Source organism: Vigna radiata, chromosome 7, assembly GCF_000741045.1.
Source record: "Vigna radiata var. radiata cultivar VC1973A chromosome 7, Vradiata_ver6, whole genome shotgun sequence".
Lineage (NCBI taxonomy): Eukaryota > Viridiplantae > Streptophyta > Magnoliopsida > Fabales > Fabaceae > Vigna > Vigna radiata.
The window spans coordinates 41840483-41861036 of record NC_028357.1 but is presented as its reverse complement, the minus strand read 5'-3'; the positions used below and the strand labels follow the sequence as shown (position 1 = coordinate 41861036).

Genomic DNA, 20554 nt, shown 5'->3' with positions numbered 1-20554 from the left:
TCATTCAATTGCTATGAATTTGAAATACATTTCGATATTTTGTTTACGATTCTATTTCATGTATCAAAAAGCCAATTTCCCCCTCGCCCTTTGTCCTGTTATTTCTCTAATGTGATGAGAAACATTGCAATTATGTATTTGCCTGACGATTAGTTTACGTATTTCATCGCTGAGAATGGTTTAATTGTGGATAGAAAAGTTGTTTTAGTCTATGGAGACATTCAACATTAATGATAGTGGATCAAAGCATGCTTGTTAGTTCTCTTTCTTGAGTGCAATTTTCCATTAGAGTGTGCAACAATTCCACCACCTTTTGAGTTAGAATGTTGTGTTTGTAGGAATCAAACAAGTGAAAAGACTTGACATGCTTGAGTGCAAGCGTTTGCCAGCGAACAATTATAACTGCGTTCCTTTAACACCAAGGTCTAGATTGGAAAGGCTTCTGAGGGAAAGAGAGCTAAGGAAGTCCTTCAAGAATCAACCAACTGATGAAGCAAGAGATGGGAGCAAAGAGGGAGAACAATGTTCTGGTGATTCAATAAGTGAGAATGAAATTTCAGGTGTTCATAAAGAGGAAGAAGCCACGGAAACGAATAGGCAAGATGAGAGGCCAGGCAAACAACGTTTGTTGGTGGTAGCTAACAGGTTGCCAGTTTCTGCTGTAAGAGATGGTGTGGAGTCATATCATCTTGAGATCAGTGTAGGAGGGCTAGTCAGTGCACTTCTAGGCAAGAAAAAGTTTGTCACTTTGCATTAATTGTTTTTACTTTGGTGTATTTTGTTGATCTGTTTCTGATTCATATATCTGTTGTAAGTTTGTAATTCAGCTATTCTAATTAGTTACCTTTGTTAAATATCTAATAGAGGTCACAACTCACACCAATTATAGTTATCTTCACAACATTGTAATAGTAATCCATTAATCATAGGAATGGATTGAACTTTTCTATTTTCAAAGTGAAGGTTGTATGAAGCTTGTTGTTTCTGTTGAAGGTGTAAAGGAGTTTGATACCAGATGGATTGGGTGGGCTGGTGTGAATGTGCCTGATGAGGTTGGACGGAGAGCATTGACTAAAGCTTTGGCTGAAATGGTATTGAGTCTTCTTTGCTTTATGTGTCAAATTTATAATTCTCAAGCATGAAGATATATATCAAAGACAGAAAACCATCAATATTTGTCCTCTTGATTATGTGCTGTTCACTGCAGCGGTGTATTCCAGTATTTCTTGATGAGGAGATAGTTAATCAGTACTATAATGGCTACTGCAACAACATCTTGTGGCCTCTATTTCATTACCTTGGGCTTCCACAAGAAGATCGACTTGCTACCACTCGTACTTTCCAATCCCAATTTGATGCATATAAGACGGCAAACCAAATCTTTGCTGATGTAGTAAATATGCATTATGAGGAAGGAGATGTTGTTTGGTGCCATGATTACCACCTAATGTTCCTTCCAAAATGTTTAAAGGAGCGCAACGACAAAATGAAAGTTGGTTGGTTTCTCCATACACCCTTTCCTTCCTCAGAAATACATAGGACTCTACCATCCAGAACAGAGCTTTTGAGATCAGTCATTGAAGCTGACCTTGTGGGGTAAGTCATTCATGCATCTCCAACTTGATTATCATTATCATAATACATTTACTAGCTAAATTCCTTTAAAAAAATAGACATCAGCAGCACGCACTTAGGAAAAGCACATTGTAGCCAAAAAGTAAGATGTACACACTGTGATAAGTCCATAATCTTCCACCTTGAGACTTACTATTCTTGCTTGTCCATTGCACCATTATTAGAAAACATCGCTTGGTAAGTTCGTATGTTGCTATCATTTTTGAGAGCTCTGGACATGTTATCCAGTGTTGTGATTTTAGTGTTTACATTCCAGATTCCATACCTATGATTATGCAAGGCATTTTGTTAGTGCTTGTACTCGTATTCTTGGGCTTGAGGGCACACCTGATGGAGTAGAAGATCGAGGGAAGCTAACCCGTGTGGCTGCGGTATATCTGCATATATTAATTTCCTTTTCTAATTCAATAAATTTAACTGCAAAAGCTTGAATTTCATCTTGTGTTGTATGTTTATCAGTATTGAATAGCTATACCAACGAGTATGTAGTCTATGATTTCCTTCTCATGATGACAATGTTTTATTTTTTGGGAGTGTGAAACTTCAGTTTCCTATTGGGATTGACTCTGAGAGATTCATTCAAGCCCTTGAACTCCCTGAAGTCCAGGCGCACATGAAAGAACTGAAAGAAAGATTTGCAGGCCGAAAGGTGAGAACCGTATATGCCAAAGTTCCAAGTTCAACAGTTTGAGAAGTGGAGGTTATTGCATGGTTTGGTTCTGTTCTACATCTTGTTTTCTCTAAAAATGTGAATCATTTGAATAACTTGAGCTTCTTATGAAATGGAAAGGTAATGTTGGGCGTCGATCGTCTTGATATGATAAAAGGAATTCCTCAGAAAATATTGGCATTTGAAAAGTTCCTCGAGGAGAATTCCCACTGGCGTGATAAAGTTGTCTTGCTGCAAATTGCTGTACCTACTAGAAAAGATGTTCCTGAATGTACGTTATTTCTCTAGACAAGTTAATAATCACTTGAAGCCTTTTGACCCATTGATTTAGACTCTTGCTTTGTTTATTTTGGTTGTCATCTTAAGTTATTGGAATTTTAAATGAATGATACTGTTCACTCAATGCTTTGACAGACCAAAGGCTTGCAAGCCAAGTGCATGAGATTGTAGGACGCATCAATGGAAGATTTGGAACACTTACAGCTGTTCCACTACACCATCTGGTTGGTGTTTTAAACATTTACAACTTAGATTTCTTGCATGGTATTTGACAGTGGAAGGATCACTAGTGTCAACACAAATATCTATTATTTGAAATCTCGTTGGAAACACTAAATTTCTCACGCATCACTATATATGAGCGATCCTTTTTACTGCAAGATTCAAACTATTCATCATCTACATAGACAAATACTAGTCTGTGCTCTACACACTGTCCATCTGAAATTGATGCTTCCACCCAAAAGCTGTAAATGCACATATTTGGGTTTGAGTAGTTATTCTCGAAGTGTGTTCTGAGCTGCATTCTCTGCTAGTTGTCTTACAACATATCACTATCTCAAACATATTCATGACATCTCATTTGACCAAGTTGTATGAGACAAGTGCAAAAGAACAGAAAAGAGAACAAATGAGCGAAGTAACCTACTAAGCAGATCCTATGAATTTTGCCAGGAATCATAACTGAAAAATAGGAATTTCGTGTTACAAATATTATTTTTTACATAGCAGCCATTTGATAACAGACTTAGCTGACAAGTATAGAAACATACCTACTATACAAACCCTGATGGGATTTTAGTTCTTTCAGAATTTCCCTAAATGACCAAGAATATCCCAATAAAACTATAGAACATTCTTTGCCAAAGTTGCAATAAATCTTCAATAAAATGACCAAGGAGCTTACAACACATTCTTTCCAGGTTACCTGGATATAATTCAGAATATGTGGGGCTTTTCTACCAACAATCACTTATTTAAGTAAATTGTCAAAAAAAAATTCTCTTCCTTCAAAAACTAAATTTATAATTTTTTTTTCTTTCTTTTGGAAATATTCAAGTAACTAATGTATTTTGCACACACTGGCTCTGTATTTTGTCTTGTTCATTACCTGTACTTCCCTTGATTGCTTAAAGTTTTAGCATTGCTAATCTTTCCCAAAAGATGTAACAAATGAAATGAAGTCACGCGTTTATTTTAGATAGTTCAGAAAATATTTGTTAGGATTATTGTGTCGACCATGTGATGATTTCTGGACCATTTCTTTCTATGATTACAGGATCGATCACTTGACTTTCATGAATTATGTGCACTCTATGCTGTAACTGGTACTCATTTTCTGCCCATAACATAAGATTTAGCACACGTATGTACTTATTTATTCAAAAGCAATAATATTTTTCATATTCAAGCAGTTTCACATTTCACTATTTATTGGATATGTGAAATTCTCTGTCTGTAGGACATTCTTTTGTGTTGTTAGTAAAGAAATTTCATTATTTTTGTAAACTCTTTCACTTTTCTTTGATATGCTCCTCATGATTTAATTCCTGTGCTTATAACGCTTTGTATCTTGCTGGAAGAATAAAAAGAACTGATTGATAGTTTTATGGTTTTTGGCAATTGATGGTGGACTGCATACTTTTTTTGTCGCCAGTTAGATTTTTTGAAGTCATCAACAAAACAATAATTGACTTACAATTGTTTTCTTGGTTTTCTTCTCCTTTATTCATTTATGATTTAACCTTAACTATTCCCAGAAAATCAGAAAAGGCAAACTGGTCTAGCATATCTTCTTTATATTATAAAATCCATCTTAACTAGTTTGCTTGAACTGACTACTAAGAATTCACCATCCATATGTACCAGTCTAACTTACATTTTATTTAGACGTTGCACTTGTTACATCTTTGAGAGATGGAATGAATCTTGTCAGCTATGAATTTGTTGCGTGCCAAGCATCCAAGAAGGGGGTTCTCATTTTAAGTGAGGTGATTCAGTTTTTTAATTTATTTCGGCTCAATCTCTATTATATTCTGATTGTTCATTGCTCTTCATATTTGAGAAAAAAGCACTTCATGTTTTACTAAGATCACAATAACTTCAAATGATTCTTCCATAAAGCATATTTTAATGTTGAGGTATTTGTAAGCGATGTGCACAAGTCTTGTTTTATCTCTTGATTTCATAAAGCAACGGTAAAAGATTTTTATTTTTTTTGTGTATTTAAGCAAGAAAATGAACGTATTGAAAAAACAGATGGACTGCAGATTTCATATTTGTATGACAATGACAAAATATAGAAACAGTGAACATTACTCTCTTGATCGAGTTGTCCTCAATAGGTAATTTATTATGTCTCAGACGCTGGATCAAAAATGATTTAGAAGAAGGAATGTATACATTCAAAATAGCTATGCTATGTCCTAGTATGGAAATACTGCTTAAAACGAAAAGTTAACATTTCCACAAAAGGACATATCTTCATAGTTAGCACAGCTGCATCTCTCAACACCTTGTATCACAAGATTCTTCAAGAGGCAAAATCAGTGATTTCCCTTAGACACTCATACTCCTCTTTTCAATAATGTCAACCATTGACCATTATCAATAAAATCAGAAATTTTTATACTAAGTTGATTATGCAGACTTAAAGGAATATGAGAAGACCCACTCACCAAAGGTCTATTCTACCAATTATCTGACCAAACAATAATATCAGAACCATTTCCAATTTGCCAACCAATATTTTGAGTAGCATATGCAATACTTCCTTTTAATTGGCCCATATAGCAGAGTGAACAAACTGCTTCTTCCATATCCATGACCTCAGTCTATCAGCCCGAGAACAGTTCTCCACCAGTAAATCCCAGCCTAACATAATAATAGCATCATCATTGAGTTGTATAATAACTGATCTAAGCCCTATGCCATCATTAACTTCAGGCTTACAAACCTTACTCCAAGCAACATAGCTTTTCCGTGTGTGAATATCACTAGTCCAGAGAAAATTGTGCATCCATTTATCAATCCTCTTAATAACGAGCAGATGCCATTTATAAACCTAAAAGTAGTGAAGCAACATATGATATTAAAGTAGCCCTTCCCATATATGATAAAGTATGTCCTTTCCATTTCTTAAGTTTAGATCTGACTCTATCAGCAATAGGTTGCAATTGTTGCTCAAGGCCTCCCTTTGAAGAAAGGAACACGAAGGTAAATAAAATGTAGATCACCTAGTGTAAAACCAAGAATGGAAGCACCTCTTCCTCTTTCAAGAGAAAACCAGTTTTTCACAAAGAACTTTGACTTCTTATTGTTTTATAGTTTGCGCGAAAGTCTCTTTCTCTTTTCCAAAAAAAGTAATCAGCCTAGTCAAGTTCAGTTGAGTACCCCTGTTAAAAATCAGAATATCATCATCCTATTCAAAGCAATTTTTTTTCTGTTCTTTGTGTATAACCATGAGCGCTAGGTATTAATCAAATAATTTTAAATTCTTTATTTGGTATCAGTTTGCTGGTGCAGCTCAGTCTCTTGGTGCTGGTGCTATCTTGGTAAATCCTTGGAACATAACAGAGGTTGCTGCTTCTATTGGTTATGCGTTGGATATGCCAGCCGATGAAAGAGAAAAACGACATCAGTTTAATTTCAGACATGTGAAGACTCACACATCACAGGAGTGGGCTGCAACTTTTGTGAGGTTAATCCTGTAACACTGATAGAGCTTTGTTCTTCTCGGATTAGTTTTGTCTCTTGTTTTATTTTTCATGTATACCAACCATCCTACATGCAATAGTTAGGACAAAATGGAACAGTTACAGATGACAACTTGATGCCTGGAGCCTGCCATCCATTACTTTATTTTGACAAGGACTAGCATGACAGGAAAAGTTGAGAAATAGTGTTTTTATGTTATACCTATGTAATATCATTCAATTTGCTTTATGCAAAGTAGATACAAGAAAATACTTTACTGGTTTCTGTTTTCTTTTGAACAATCCAATTTGAGACGAGTTCTCAATTGCAAATGTAGTTGATCAAATACAGTCATTGGAAAAATGGAAATTATGTTATTTGAAATAGACATATTATCAGGTCTATTGCTCTAGATTTTGACTTACCTTCTATGAAGATCTGTGCCACTTATGCTTTGCATGATTATTTATTTTACAAGGTTTTTCTTTTTGCACAGTGAACTAAATGATACCATTGTTGAAGCTCAGCTTAGGACTAGACAAGATCCTCCATTGCTTCCCAACAAAGTGACAGTTGACTGTTATAAAAAATCCAGTAACCGATTAATCATACTGGTAAGCTGTTAGTTGGATCATCAAACGCTGAATAAAGGGCTGTTCCAAATTAACCATCCTTTTTGGCGCACTAAGTATTATTCTTACATCTTTATAGGAAACTAACTGGATATTACATGTACAAGTTCACTGAACATGTTAAAGAGAAAGACAAATATGGACTTGTGTGTTTCCAGTAGGTTTTTGTGAATGATTTAGAACATTGCCTCTCACCAACATGTGTGGCTCCTTTTCATTAAAACATTACCGTTTTGCCTGAACTGCACTGCAGGGTTTCAATGCCACTTTGACTGAACCAGTGGATGCCCTTGGACGGGCTGGTCAAATTAGAGAACTGGAACCTAAATTACACCCAAATCTGAAAGGACCTTTAAAGAAGTTATCCGATGATCCACAGACAACAATAGTACTTATCAGTGGAAGCAATCGAGCAGTCCTGGACAAAGTATTATCAAGAAAAGTCCATGTGTTTCTTTCATTTTCAGCAACATTTGCTTTTGGACTAACAACTACTTTGTGCAGAACTTCAGTGAATTTAATATGTGGTTGGCAGCGGAAAATGGGATGTTTCTGCGACTCACTTCAAGTGAGTGGATGACAACCATGCCTGAAAATTTAAACATGGATTGGGTTGATAGCGTGAAGGTAGATTGCCTGCATGAATCCAAATGTTTCTCATATCAAGTTCCTTCATTTTCTAGACTGAATTTGTTCATATTTTTATAAAATTTCAGCATGTTTTTGAGTATTTTACTGAAAGGACTCCCCGGTCTCATTTTGAGCTTAGGGAGACTTCAATAGTATGGAATTACAAGTACGCAGGTATCTGCCATTATTTGCTCCCATATTTCCCTTTTATTTTTCAACCTACTAATTTTCTTCTGATAAGACTTTTCTGTCGACACACATCGTCACTTTACTCCTTAGAAAAATGGGAGCCTTTCTATGGTTAATTGCTAACTTATCGTGACTGTAATTAAAATTAGATTTTGAATTTGGAAAGATTCAAGCAAGAGATTTGCTTCAGCATCTGTGGACAGGACCAATATCAAATGCATCTCTTGATGTTGTCCAAGGTGGTCGATCAGTTGAGGTGCGCACAGTTGGCGTGTCAAAGGTATAATAAACAATTTCAGTTTGCTAGTAGAGTCTCTCAACTATCATTTTTCTGTTCGGAAACTTTATTTTCTCTACATGTTAGCACCTGACACTTCTCTGTATTGTCTTCCTACTTGGTATTTTGGAACAGGGAGCAGCTATTGATCGTATCCTTGGAGAGATAGTTCATAACAAAGGCATGACGGCACCGATTGACTATGTCCTATGCATTGGACACTTTCTAGCCAAGGTGAGTGCACTTCATTTGAATTTCAATTCTTAGTTCAGCTTTGATTTTGCATTTTCAGAGCAGCGTAGCACTAAAAAATGAGTGTTGTCAACAGTATGGTGGCTATTCTAACGTTAGCACACCAATTGATAAGTTAATAAATTATAATATTGAACACTGAAATCACAATACGCTTACTTTCCCGCAGAAAGAAGTCTCCCTACAGATTCAGTGTCCACAAACTGAAAATAACTACATAACTTACTGTGTAGCCCTAATAAATAACTGCCAGCAGTTATTTTCTATGCATAGCATAGCTACCAAATACATAGGCCTTTCTATGAAGACAGATTCTAATGCAGAACTACTTCTAAAAGATTTGATAAATACAAAACCATTTTTTTATCATATGTACTTCTTCTAGTTAACTACCTCCAAAGCTCCAACCCGTTGAGAATCCTTTCCAAACTAGGATCTCAGTTCCCATCACCTAAGGACTAAACACATTCTTCAAAGCTTGAAAGTAAAACTTGGAATGAAATTCTCGAAGAAGGTTGGTTTTGTATTGATCTGCATCAAATTAAAATTAACTGTGTATAATAGTTGGAAATGAACTGTTTCAGGACGAAGATGTGTATAAATTTTTTGAGCCGGAGCTTCCTTGTGAATCACCTTCAGTACCAAGAGCTATGCTATCCAAATCCAAGTCATACAGACCATCATCTTTGCCAAAATTTGCAGCCAATAAAGCCGGGACAAAGGCTGCTCAGTACAAGAAACAACGTTCGTTGTCAAGCATAGAAAAGAGAGAAATTGAACTGAGAGCAACATATCGTGATAGAATATCACAGCATGAAGGTTCCTCAGTGCTTGATCTAAAAGGTGATAATTACTTCTCTTGTGTTGTTGGACGGAAAAGATCAAGTGCACGTTACCATCTTAAAACCTCAGATGATGTTGTCAACCTCTTAAGTGACTTGGCAGAACATTCTTAATCAACAAATTAGCTGATATTTTTTATGTTGTTTTTTCTTGGTGAAGTGTCTATTCATGTCAATTGATTCGGCAATGCTCTACATGTTTCATTGATAGGCATAAACTGACTGATATTTGAACGTAGGACTGGCACGCAGTCTGCGTACCTTGACAGTCACAAGACCATGTCATTTGAATGAATGCACACATTGACAACATACTCCTAGCATTTTTGTATCTATCAAACCTTGGTTTGAAACTTCTGCTAAAAAAATTGCTTGTTTATGTGTCTCTTTAAGATGTGCTTTCACTTTTTCTTCAAAACACGTTAACGGCCTACGACCGAATTTTACACTAAAGTTTACTGTAAACCTAGTTTTTGACATTATTGTTCCTAAACATTGATCACTTCCCTTCAGATGAATTTATTCCAAAATCAATTTTTGTAAAACCCAGATGTTTTTATGAGATGAATTTTTTACTAAAAACATCGCAGGCATGTAATGAGAACTTCTCAATCATTTTCAAAGATTTTTTTATTTTATTTTGCTACTTTTGTTTAAATCAAAATGTCTACAAATTTTCTCCACATATGTAAATTATCCATTACAATATTTTTTTTATTTTTATCATCTAATTATATTTAATTTTAAAACCAATTCTTGTCCAAATCTAGCAAAATGTACCTTGATATGATTCTTAAGGTTTCTAGCTAGAACATTCAGAATTAAGTCTGTTCAGTGAGAAGTGTATTTTATAAGCTCTAGTTAGTTGTTATGTTATCTTTTGATCTTAACTAATATTATGTAATCCTTAAAGCTTATAGGCTCCTCAACCGATTTCAAGTACTACGAGCAGATATTTCCATAATTTTCACATAAAATTCTTAATACTTTTACTGGATCTCTATGTTAGTAATTAGAAGTTACATTCACCTTTAATAGAATATCAAACTACTTACGAATACACATGGCCTAGAGACCATCAACAATTTGAATACAAGACGACTTAATTGTTCTAATGAAGATTCTAAGTTTAAAGACCAAGTTGTGAATACTAAACTTCGATTAAACCGAGCTGTGAAAACTGAACTCTATCCATTGAATCTCGTGGTAAATAGCATCTAGTATGATTTGTTGACCAAAAACCAGTCCAAAACCCTTGGAACTTAAAGCCAGAAACAAACAGAAAATTAATGTTTCTATTCTTCAATTGATATCAATAAATGAGAATACAAAACATGGAGGCATACACTTGTTCAGGGACATACAAATAGTTAGAACAATAGCCGCCTAGCCAAGCTTTCACTGTCTCATTAACGCTCTTGAACCAAGTTTTATACTTAGTGTGGTATTAAATGGAAAAAACAAGATGACCAATTTTCAGGCTGATGAATGGTTACATCAAGAATACAATTTACTGCTGCCAAAGAAAAATTAACTCAATGCAGGTCTTGGCTGGGGCAGAATGGTGTTGAAATGATGAGATATACCTCAAATGAAGTTCTCTTTAAACAACTTGAATTAATTCCCAGGAGCTATTCTTCTAATCTTTGTGTGCTTTGGCACATATGCATATTGTCCAAAGTCCGCAGTTTTTGGCCTGTGAATTATGATAAACAGGTCACATACGAAAGTCCAAGGGATAATGAATTTAAAATTAACAAAAGAAAATATTACCTATTATCGGAAGTGTTTCGAACATCTTTCAGGGGAGCTCGGAGACCACTGACACGAGTACCAGAAGTGCACCTAAAGGATGATATAACAGAGACAAATCTTTCCATAGACTTCTCAGCTATTTCTGAATACTGGCCCAAATGGGAAATGTTTGTCCCGAATTTTTCTTCTTCACCATTATTCTCTGTGACTGGTCCTTCGACGTCGTGATCACAGCAACCTAAATTCAAGAAAATCAGAATTCAGAGAAACTTCAAGATAACTCCTTTCATGATTATTTAAAAAGCATGTGGAGTTGTTTCTTGGTGATATCATTTCCGAACCCTAACTCAATATATTCAGTAAATTTCCTAGCAGATATCTCCGCTGAGCCAGAATAAAACAAATGGACTAGGAAACTGAAAATTCACTCTATTTTATCTGCATTGAAGAGTGATCTGTTCTTCATATACAGTTAGATAAGTAATTTTCTGCAACAAATATCTTTGTTATGGCTGAGCTTTTTGGTGTTGATTAGTTAATCTCCATTTCTTTTGCATTTGCCATCTCCTTCCATCATTTTTCTCCTTCTCTTGCATAAGCATGATATTCCATGAACTTCGTTTCCAACTTTTCCATGAGGTTTAATAGTTAATACCGATAAATCATGTAACTTCTTCAACTCAGACTTCTTCACAAGTTAGTACTTTATTCTACTAAAACACACATAGTCAATATTAAATTATTAAGATAAGCTACAGTTTAGATACTCTACTGACACCAGTCTGTACTTTAAAAGATAAGCTACTGTTTTCAATCAATAAGTCTTCTGATTATCTATAAGCCAAATTGCCAAGAAAATGAAACTGAATGAAATTTGTAAAAGAAATCGTCCATCAGTATGTATAGAATCTTTTGTGAAAGATGTAATGCCAGTCTTAAAAGATGTCCACCACTTTGGACGGCCAGTAAAATGGCAACGAAAGAAAAAAAAAAAAAAACATAACTAGTGGAATATCAAGACAATTACTAGCTATTTCACTTGTGAAGGTGAAACCCACTAGTATTTCTTCAAATTGATTTATACCATTACTTTGAGGAGGTGAAGCACGCTGCATTTGCCTAGGATGCAAATTTTCCTGTAGAGGGTCAAACCATTAGTGCAATACTAAAAAAGTGAGTGCTAAAGAAAACCAAAGGTTCAAAGTTAAGAAATCCTACATTTTGAATATTGTCATCAGGAGAAAGCTTCCTTTTCAAGTCTTTATTCTTCAAATGGTTGTTACATAAATCACTGTCAGACATGGCACTTCTGTTGTCAATGACTATGCCAGAGGACAGGTAATCTTGTTTTTCATCACAAACATTCTTTTCTACTTGCTTGTGCTGAAAATAAGGACTCCTTACAATTACCTTTCTAGTTGTATCCCTGGTTTTACCTTCAACTATGTCATGGAATCCCTGATCTTTATTCTTCAAATGGTTATTACATAAATAGCTGTCAGATATGGCATTTTTTCTCTCATCAATGACAATGTCAGAGGATTGGTACTCTTGTTTCTCGTCAAGAACATTCTTTTCCACTTGTTTGTGCTGAAAATAAGCGCTCCTTACAATTACCTTTCTTGTTGTCTCCCTGGTTTTTCCTTCAACTTTGTCATGGAGTTCCTGGTCTTTATTCTTCAAATGATCATTACATAAATCACTGTAAGATATGACTTTTTTTCTCTCATCAGTGACAATGCCAGAGGATTGGTACTCAAGTTTTTCATCACAAGCATTCTTGTCCACTTGCTTGTGCTGAAAATAAGCACTTCTAACAATAACCTTTCTAGATACCTCCCTGGTTTTCTCTTCTACTGTGTCTTGGATATCAGTGTTACCATGCTCCTTATTCAAACCCAAACATGGTTTATGAATAGGCTGCCTAGGCTGTTGCAGTACTGCATGTTCAGGGTTTTTCTTCTCCTCATGGATCATAGAAACTTAATTCATGCAAACAATGTGATCAGTATCATCAACCAACACATGTAAAGGCTTAAGAAATAAGATTTTCTCATCCAAAAGAACAAAGCAAACCAGCAGATTTATAGCTTACCATGATATGGAGACTCTGTAAATTCTGATAGTTTTTTGGCAGAATCACATTCAGTCTGTAGAAGAAGGAAGGAAATATAAGTTAAAAGATATCTAAAAGAGTTTAACCACCTACAATGAGCAGAATTTTCACTATTACAGTTCAATATTCAGGCAACTCACATGGCTATTAGGATGACGGGCATTGGCCAAATTCTCATAGTCAATGATTGATGCAGTACGGTTCTTTGTTTCATTAGCAGCAGTAGGGGACACCCGAGGTGCTCTGAATTTCCTTTTTGCTTCAAGTGAAACAACACCTTTCATGGCTAAGGAAAAGTTACTCTAAGGAGCAATAAAAGAAACAAAGCTACTTACAAGTTGCAGTATGTCGTTAAGAAACACTGAGCCTAAATGCCACCATAATTCATTGCCTCATGTTGATCGCTTTGAATGTTATATAATAGTTTTGAATGTTGTATAATTGTTTTGAATGCTATATGATTGTTTTGAATGTTATATAATGTTGAATCTAAAACTTCAGAACAATGGTAACTAAAGCATTAACAGCATCAGGTGGTTCGGAGTGAACCATAAAGTGCTGCCCTGCATTCCTCCCTTTCAAACAAGCTAAACTGATTGAAATCAATTCAAGAAGAATACTTCTTAGGATACAAAAATACTTGGTCAAGAGATTCTTCTGCACAGGCAAATCAATCTTTTTCTTTGTACTTCCAGAACGAGGAGTTTCAAATTGACTAGTTCCTGCAATTGTCAATCTGGCTGTAAGATTCTCTCCCTGCCATTTAAAAAGAAATGGACTTCAGCCACAGTGCCTTTTAAACAATAATAAGGCTGTGAAATTTTGAGGAAGCATACATCCGTGTCCAATGCTTCCCTTGTTTTTTTAATATTTGTTAAAAAGAAAGAGTAACAATTTATTCATATTTCCTCAAGCTTTATTCACAATAATTTTAGCATATAAGCATGCATCTCATCAAAACTTAAAAAATAGTATGCTCAGTGAACTAGTTAGCAGAAAGTATCCTCATTGCAGAATTTACACATACACTCGTCTAAGTAAACACAGATGGAACAGTTATAGTGCAGTCTTTTCAGTTGTCAATTCTATTCCTATCATTTTCAAAACTCCTTTTCTTCCACAATCATGCAAATTATCCTTCGTATTCCAAAACTGAACAAATGAAATTGATCACATTATTTTGAACAAGACAGGCACTAAAGGCATGGATGTTTCAGTTGACTAGAAATTTACTAATTAATTCTAACAAACGCACAGTTTGTTAAAGATGAAAATAAAGAAGAAATTGAACGGTTTACCTCAAATGGCATTTTGGTAATTGGATCAAGATCCCCTTTTGCTATTCTTTGTGCTATTTCTTTTGGAATGGGTGTATCCCAGGTTAAGGTATAATTTCAAGTAAGATCTTATAGACATTTGAACAAAATGGAGTGATATTAATTTAAAATGGAAAAAGAACATTAAAAATGAAGGATATGGGCCTAAAAAGTCTAACTCGTCACCAATATCATCTGGTATATTAGACAAATGGACAATATTTTCATTAATTGGATCATAAACCCGTTGATATTGGAAAGTACGTATAGCCTTCTTGAATGACTCTTCATACAAGGGAGGCACAGAAACTCCACTGTATCTCAAGTGCTTAAGTACCTGATACATTGGAATTGGCATTAGAAATACAAAATTTTCATATAGAAAGATTTACATACAAGATTTAAAAGATATATATCATTAAAAACAACACTTTTTAGGATTTCTGCTGCGTATAGATGTACCTGACTGCTTGAGTAGGTTTAAACATGGAAAAAGAACATTGATAGTTAAAATTAAAAAAAAAAAAAAAAAAAAAACCTTATTAATTTTTAAGGTCCTGAACAATCATGCTTGTTAGGTGTATCAGCCGCACTTACCTTGTCATAACTTCCAAATTTTTTTATGCTTGCATGGGCTCTTTTAAGACCCATACCTGGCAAGGACTGGAGATAGTCACAGCCACTTAAAATACACATTTCAAGAACCATTTGTCTGTTGAACCCTTCAAAACTGAGCTCCTTATTCTTTTGTAGCATAGAGTACTGGAACTGAACTCCTTGACCAAACTTGTCCATTTTAAAGAGAATCTAAATTTTCAAGGAAGAAGCATGCCAATAAAAAACCAGTGAGTACATCGAAACGTAGGAAGAAATTTACAGTAGAAAATAAATAACATAAAGCATGTATATGCTAAGCCACCTGGTAAACTTACTCTAGGGCAGCCAAATGGTATAAGATCAGAATCTTCAGTTATAACTACATCAACTTGTCCACTAATTGCCAAGAATGTCAGCTGGGCATCTGCCTCATAAGGAGCAACAATATACTGCACATTCTCCTGCTTCAATACCTTCCACACAAAAATAATGCAAAACATTTATTTGGAGATATAAAGCATTGTAAAAGATATTATTTGATCTTAAAAATTCGGCAAATGTGTACAGTGATGATTGTAAATATTCTCCCTTATTAGCAATTATTAGTTTCCTATATATTACTTATAATTATGCTGTGATCCTCTATTCTTCAATGACAAGCCCCCCTTTCTCCAACAAGCAGAAACAATCAAAGTCGTTATCTCCCCACAACCCACCACCGTGCAAGAGTTACTGCCTAAATCTTTCACACATGCTTCCCATCTTTGGCTTGTTCAAGTCATGGCGCACCCTCTTATCAGAATGTGACGCCATTTTCCAATGACTCAGCCTCCAGCAACCTCCCTGTGAGCTTTTCCTTCTCCGATGAATCACTTTTGGACTTTGTTTGGCATTGTTTGACTTCTTCGCTTCTGCTCAATCTCTAATGACTTTCACCAACATAACAATGATCCCATGCAAAAAACTCAGGGACAGCAAATATCAGCACTTGGGTCATTGCTATCTAGTTATGTTTTCAAGGTCAAGACAGGGCTCGTCATTTGACAACTTCTAGTTCAAATATCATGATTATATAACTGAGTATCATGAATTTCTAAAGCTTCGAGCAACCAACCAACCTGCATTATCTGTTTCAGTTGTCACTAGTTTGGTAATCCTATAGATTTTGTTTCTCAGTCCTCCCCTCTTGGACCTCAGATACTTGATTTTGGTGCCTCAAATCATATGGTTTCTACACAATAATTATTAATATGAGCATGCTCACAAATGAGGACTATAACCCCTTTATGTAGCCTCTGTCAGTTACTCTTTCTTAAGTTTTGATATTTAATTTGGCCCCTCCACAAATTAAATATTGTTTATGGTCTTTACACAATAATCCTTTCATGACATATGTGCCCTTAGATACATTTACTTAATCAGATCACTTTATAAAATTGACGAATAAAATATAATGAACCTAACACTTTTAATGATTTGTTATATACATATATATATATATATATATATATATATATATATATATATATATATGAATGACCCAAGTTGCTAACAGCTTCTAAATTAAAGTCCAAGGCATCAGATAAACTCATCCTCTCACAACTTTCTTTAAATTATATCTTATTTTCTTCCTAGATGTCATTATAATCTAATCTTTATTAACAAACTTACTTCCAATATGTTAATAAACCTATTAATCGCATGCCTTCATCAATTGTTAATAATTAAATTCACTATTCCATCTTGAACCCTAATATAGAACTTCCATATATCTCTCTTTGGGAGCATGTGTTTTACTCATGATCTCACCCAAGTAAAAATAAACTCTATTAAATATGTCAAATGTATTTTTTTGGATTATTCCCAACTCCAAAATTGTTATCGATGTTTCTCTCCTCAACTACATGATACCTAGTCTTTGTTGTGTTACATCCTTTTAAGAATACTCCTTTCTTTTCTTCCACCATTACTGAGTGAGACTGACCATTTTATTTTTATGGCATTAAAGCATTGGGTGTATCAACCTAGTAGTGTATTTTGATGACATTGTTCTCACAAATAGCAATTACCATGCCATTTTACAAATAAAACAACACCTTTGTCATCATTTTGAAACAAGACATTGGAAAACCTAGATACCTCTTGGGAATTCAAGTAGCACAATCCTACAACGAATTATAATTTCCCACAGGAGGTATGCTATGGAAATTGGATATTTTAAAAGAGATTGGGCTAAAAACTTCCAACCCCCTTACACACCAATGGATCCCAATGTTAAACTTCTATCCAGTCTAGGGGAGTTACTTTGAGATCATGACAGGTCCAGGCCAACTGGACTATCTCACAGTCACTTGTCCTTACATCTCTTTTGTGGTCAATGTGGCAAGACAGTTTCTAAATTCTTCATGCAAAGAACATTGGAATGTTGTCCTTTGCGTTCTAAAATACATTAAGGGAGCCACAAAAAAGGGCTTATCATTTCAGACACAATAATCATACTCGAGTTATGGGATACTCAAATGTAGATTTGGCAAGCTCTCCCATTGATAGGATATCAACTTTAGGATATTACGTCTTTAATGGTAAGAACTTTATTTCTAGGAAAAGCAATAAAAAATGCACTAGCCAAATCTAATGCAGAAGTAGTGCCTAGCATTATGGCTTCTACCACTTGTAAACTTATTTGGCTAAAACTTAAAGAATTGTGATTTGGAGAGGTTACACATATTCTCTCATTTACGATAACCAAGTTGTCCTTCATATTGCCTCAAACCCAAAATTTCACCAGAAGACCAAATATATTGGGATAGATTGTCACTTCATTTGTGAAAAGGTTGTCTGTATAAACATTAATATTCAATTTACTAACTCTAATAATCAGTTGTCAGATGTCTTTGCCAAATCATTGCAAGGTCTTAAAATTATAACATTTGTAATAAACTATGCATCTGATTTATAAGAACCAACTTGAAGGGGAGTGTTAGATGTATTTTCATTATATAGGTCTAGGCCTATCTCTATGTAATAGCATTGCAATTTCCCAAACGGAAATATACTTTTGACATTTTGATCAAAACTGGTATGATTTATTGTCACCCCAACAATGGTCCTATGGATCCTAATTTGAAGCTTCTTTCAGGTCAAGGAAAGTCATTGAAAGGCCCTGGAAGATACTTTTTTTCTGGTAGGCAGACTTAATTACCTAACTAAACTAGACACCACATATGCCATTAGCATGGTTAACCAATTCCTAAATGCCCATGTGATTGTCATTGGAATGTGGTGATACACACACTTTGACACATCAAGAATGAACCAGGTTGTAGTTTAATATATGTAGATAAAGGCAATTCCAAAAATGTTTGTTATTTTTATGATAATTGCAAAGGATCGTAGTTAGATAGAAGGTCAACTTTTGGATATTATCTCTCATTTGTAGAAACTTGATTCCTTTCATTAGCAAGATGCAGAAAACAGTTGCTAAATGCAGTGCCGAAGTTCAGTACCAGGTTGTGACAACAGTTACATGAAAGATAACATGGCTTAAGCAAATTCTCCATCATTTAAAATTTGGAGATACATGGGATACTTAAATAATATTTGAATGATTATAAGTAAAGGATTTACATGTGTGATTAAACACTCGATTCACAACAACAAAGAAACTCTTTAGGAATTACTGTTTTGAATATATTCAAATGAAATGCAGATATGATACACACACAAATGGAAACACACGTACTCATATCACAACAACGGGACCAACTATGATATTTAACTCCTTTTTACCTGAATTAGTTCACGAGCAACTTGGGGAGAAATATCAACTGCTTTCTGGTAGCACTCATAAGCAGCAGTTGAATTTCCATCTGACTCGTGTTCAACTGCACGTGCAAAATTATCCTTTCTAACCCTGCACTTATAGCATAGAAAATACTTGTTTCATGCGTAAAAGTACAAAAACTCTCGATGAGCTTTTAAGGTTCTTAAACCTGCCCAGAAATCAAATAACTCCTCTTTGGTGATATTGTAATAACGTTCACAGCCTCTTATTTATTATCCTTTAATACTTAATAATGTGTTATTTTCATACGTACTGGAGAAAGACTATAATTCAGGCCAGTGATAATGTGTTATTTTCATAGGTACTGGAGAAAGATTAGTTCTTCAGTATCTTAGGTTCAAAACTATTACATTATTTATCAATTCCACAACCAAATCATTAAAAGTGTTCCTTTTCTGTAGTTCTTACTAAACCAAATCGGTTTTACCTCAATATTTGAAACAACAGAGCAATCAACAAACAGCATAGAAAACATTCATTTCATCTAGAACAGAAATGGAAATCTTTTAGCAATTTGAGATCATAAACCTGACATCGTTGCTATTTCAACAAATTATGCTTGTGTATAAGAACCTGACAAACACAAACACAGAGACAGCTAGACAGGGCTTCAGAAAATTTTGTTCAAAATAATCAGCTTATATCATTATGGATAATTGTCCTACATGCAGATGCATTGTACACTGGGGAAGTGAAATCCCACCAAGGGAGCAAATAAGGCAAATGTAGACTGGTGTTCCAAGAACGTGAGAAACTCTCAAGAAAAGCACTAATTATTGTGGCTAGAACACAAGATATCTCAATCCAAAAAACTGGTTCAACCAATCAAAGAACCTCATAGCTTAAGAATCACATTGAAATTCATATTCTAATCAATGGAGAATTCAACATTGACACCTCCTAGAAGAAACAACATCTCCAACAGTTTCACACTATCAACATGAACCCTACCCAACAGTGGCCCGTTTCCTTTACGTTGATGACTTCATTCACCTTTCAGAGTATTCAGTTCATAGACCTTAATCTAACCTATGCACAGCCCTTTCAATCCAAAAGCATTAACTGTTATGACTTAAGCAGATATAGAGAATTCAAACCAAATAACTAGTCCACTAAGTGGTAAGGCATCATATATTAAGTACCACATAAGCTTATTATTCTACCTAACGTACATAGGACTCGTAACATACATGAAAGCATCCCATTAACAATTGAGGTATCACTCAACTCAACAAAAATTACTTTCAAAAACAATCAATAAAGGAAAACGAAATTCAATGTTGTGAAGACATAAAGAGCACCTGGCACGCTTGATCTCTTGTTCACTCTTCATTGGCAGAAGTCCTCCATCAAACACTAGAATGGGCTTAACCCCATAATGGCGCAGCAAATTGACTCTGTGCATGCAATACTCGATGTGCCTAAAACCCACCAATACACACACAAAATAAACTAAGTTGAACAGCACACCCAGTTTGTATGTAGTTAAGCCCATTTCAAAAAATGGAACCTTTACGAGCCAGGTTTCTGCCAACAATGAATCCAAGAAAACCCCAATAAAATAACAGTAAGGCAAAAGCTAAAAGGGAAGTGACCTGGTAGTGGGTATCCCTTTGCAGAGTTCGGTGCTGCAAGAAAGGGCACCTTTGTGGAGCCAAGAATAGGTGTCTACCGCTACTGAACAACCCTTCAAGTCCTTGATATTGATTGGAACCATAATCGATTTCAATAGCGGCAAAAACCCCTGAATTCCCATTCCTCTTTGAAGAATCTACCAAGCTACCAACCACACAACACATTTCATATATGCAAGAAAATTGCGCG

The 20554-nt window shown here is 35.0% G+C and overlaps 2 protein-coding genes across 5 annotated transcripts; one reads left to right on the top strand and one right to left on the bottom strand.

Moving 5' to 3' along the window:
* Positions 1-364: 364 nt before the first annotated feature.
* On the top strand, positions 365-9261 carry LOC106766464 (alpha,alpha-trehalose-phosphate synthase [UDP-forming] 1). Its single transcript, XM_014651192.2, has 17 exons — positions 365-728; positions 994-1091; positions 1208-1596; positions 1892-2006; positions 2183-2284; positions 2426-2576; positions 2720-2808; positions 3864-3912; positions 4475-4575; positions 6097-6284; positions 6777-6894; positions 7166-7339; positions 7417-7539; positions 7629-7716; positions 7881-8011; positions 8144-8242; positions 8845-9261. The coding sequence occupies exons 1-17, from the start codon at positions 365-367 to the stop codon at positions 9214-9216; spliced, it is 2751 nt and encodes a 916-aa protein (XP_014506678.1). The 3' UTR covers positions 9217-9261.
* Positions 9262-10379: 1118 nt separating this feature from the next.
* LOC106767024 (exonuclease 1) lies at positions 10380-20554 on the bottom strand. 4 transcript variants are annotated; one of them, XM_022783743.1, is made up of 14 exons: positions 20326-20554; positions 20032-20151; positions 18676-18799; positions 15222-15359; positions 14887-15096; positions 14451-14626; positions 14272-14344; positions 13606-13729; positions 13114-13250; positions 12953-13007; positions 12076-12839; positions 11885-11993; positions 10876-11095; positions 10380-10798 (listed from the first exon to the last, which is right to left on the bottom strand). In XM_022783743.1, exons 1-14 carry the CDS (start codon positions 20484-20486, stop codon positions 10720-10722), a joined length of 2490 nt encoding a protein of 829 aa, XP_022639464.1. In that variant the 5' UTR covers positions 20487-20554; the 3' UTR covers positions 10380-10719. The 4 variants fall into 4 exon arrangements, with proteins under 4 accessions (XP_022639464.1, XP_014507323.1, XP_014507324.1 ...); XM_014651837.2 differs by having other exon boundaries at positions 11942-11993; XM_014651838.2 differs by having other exon boundaries at positions 11948-11993.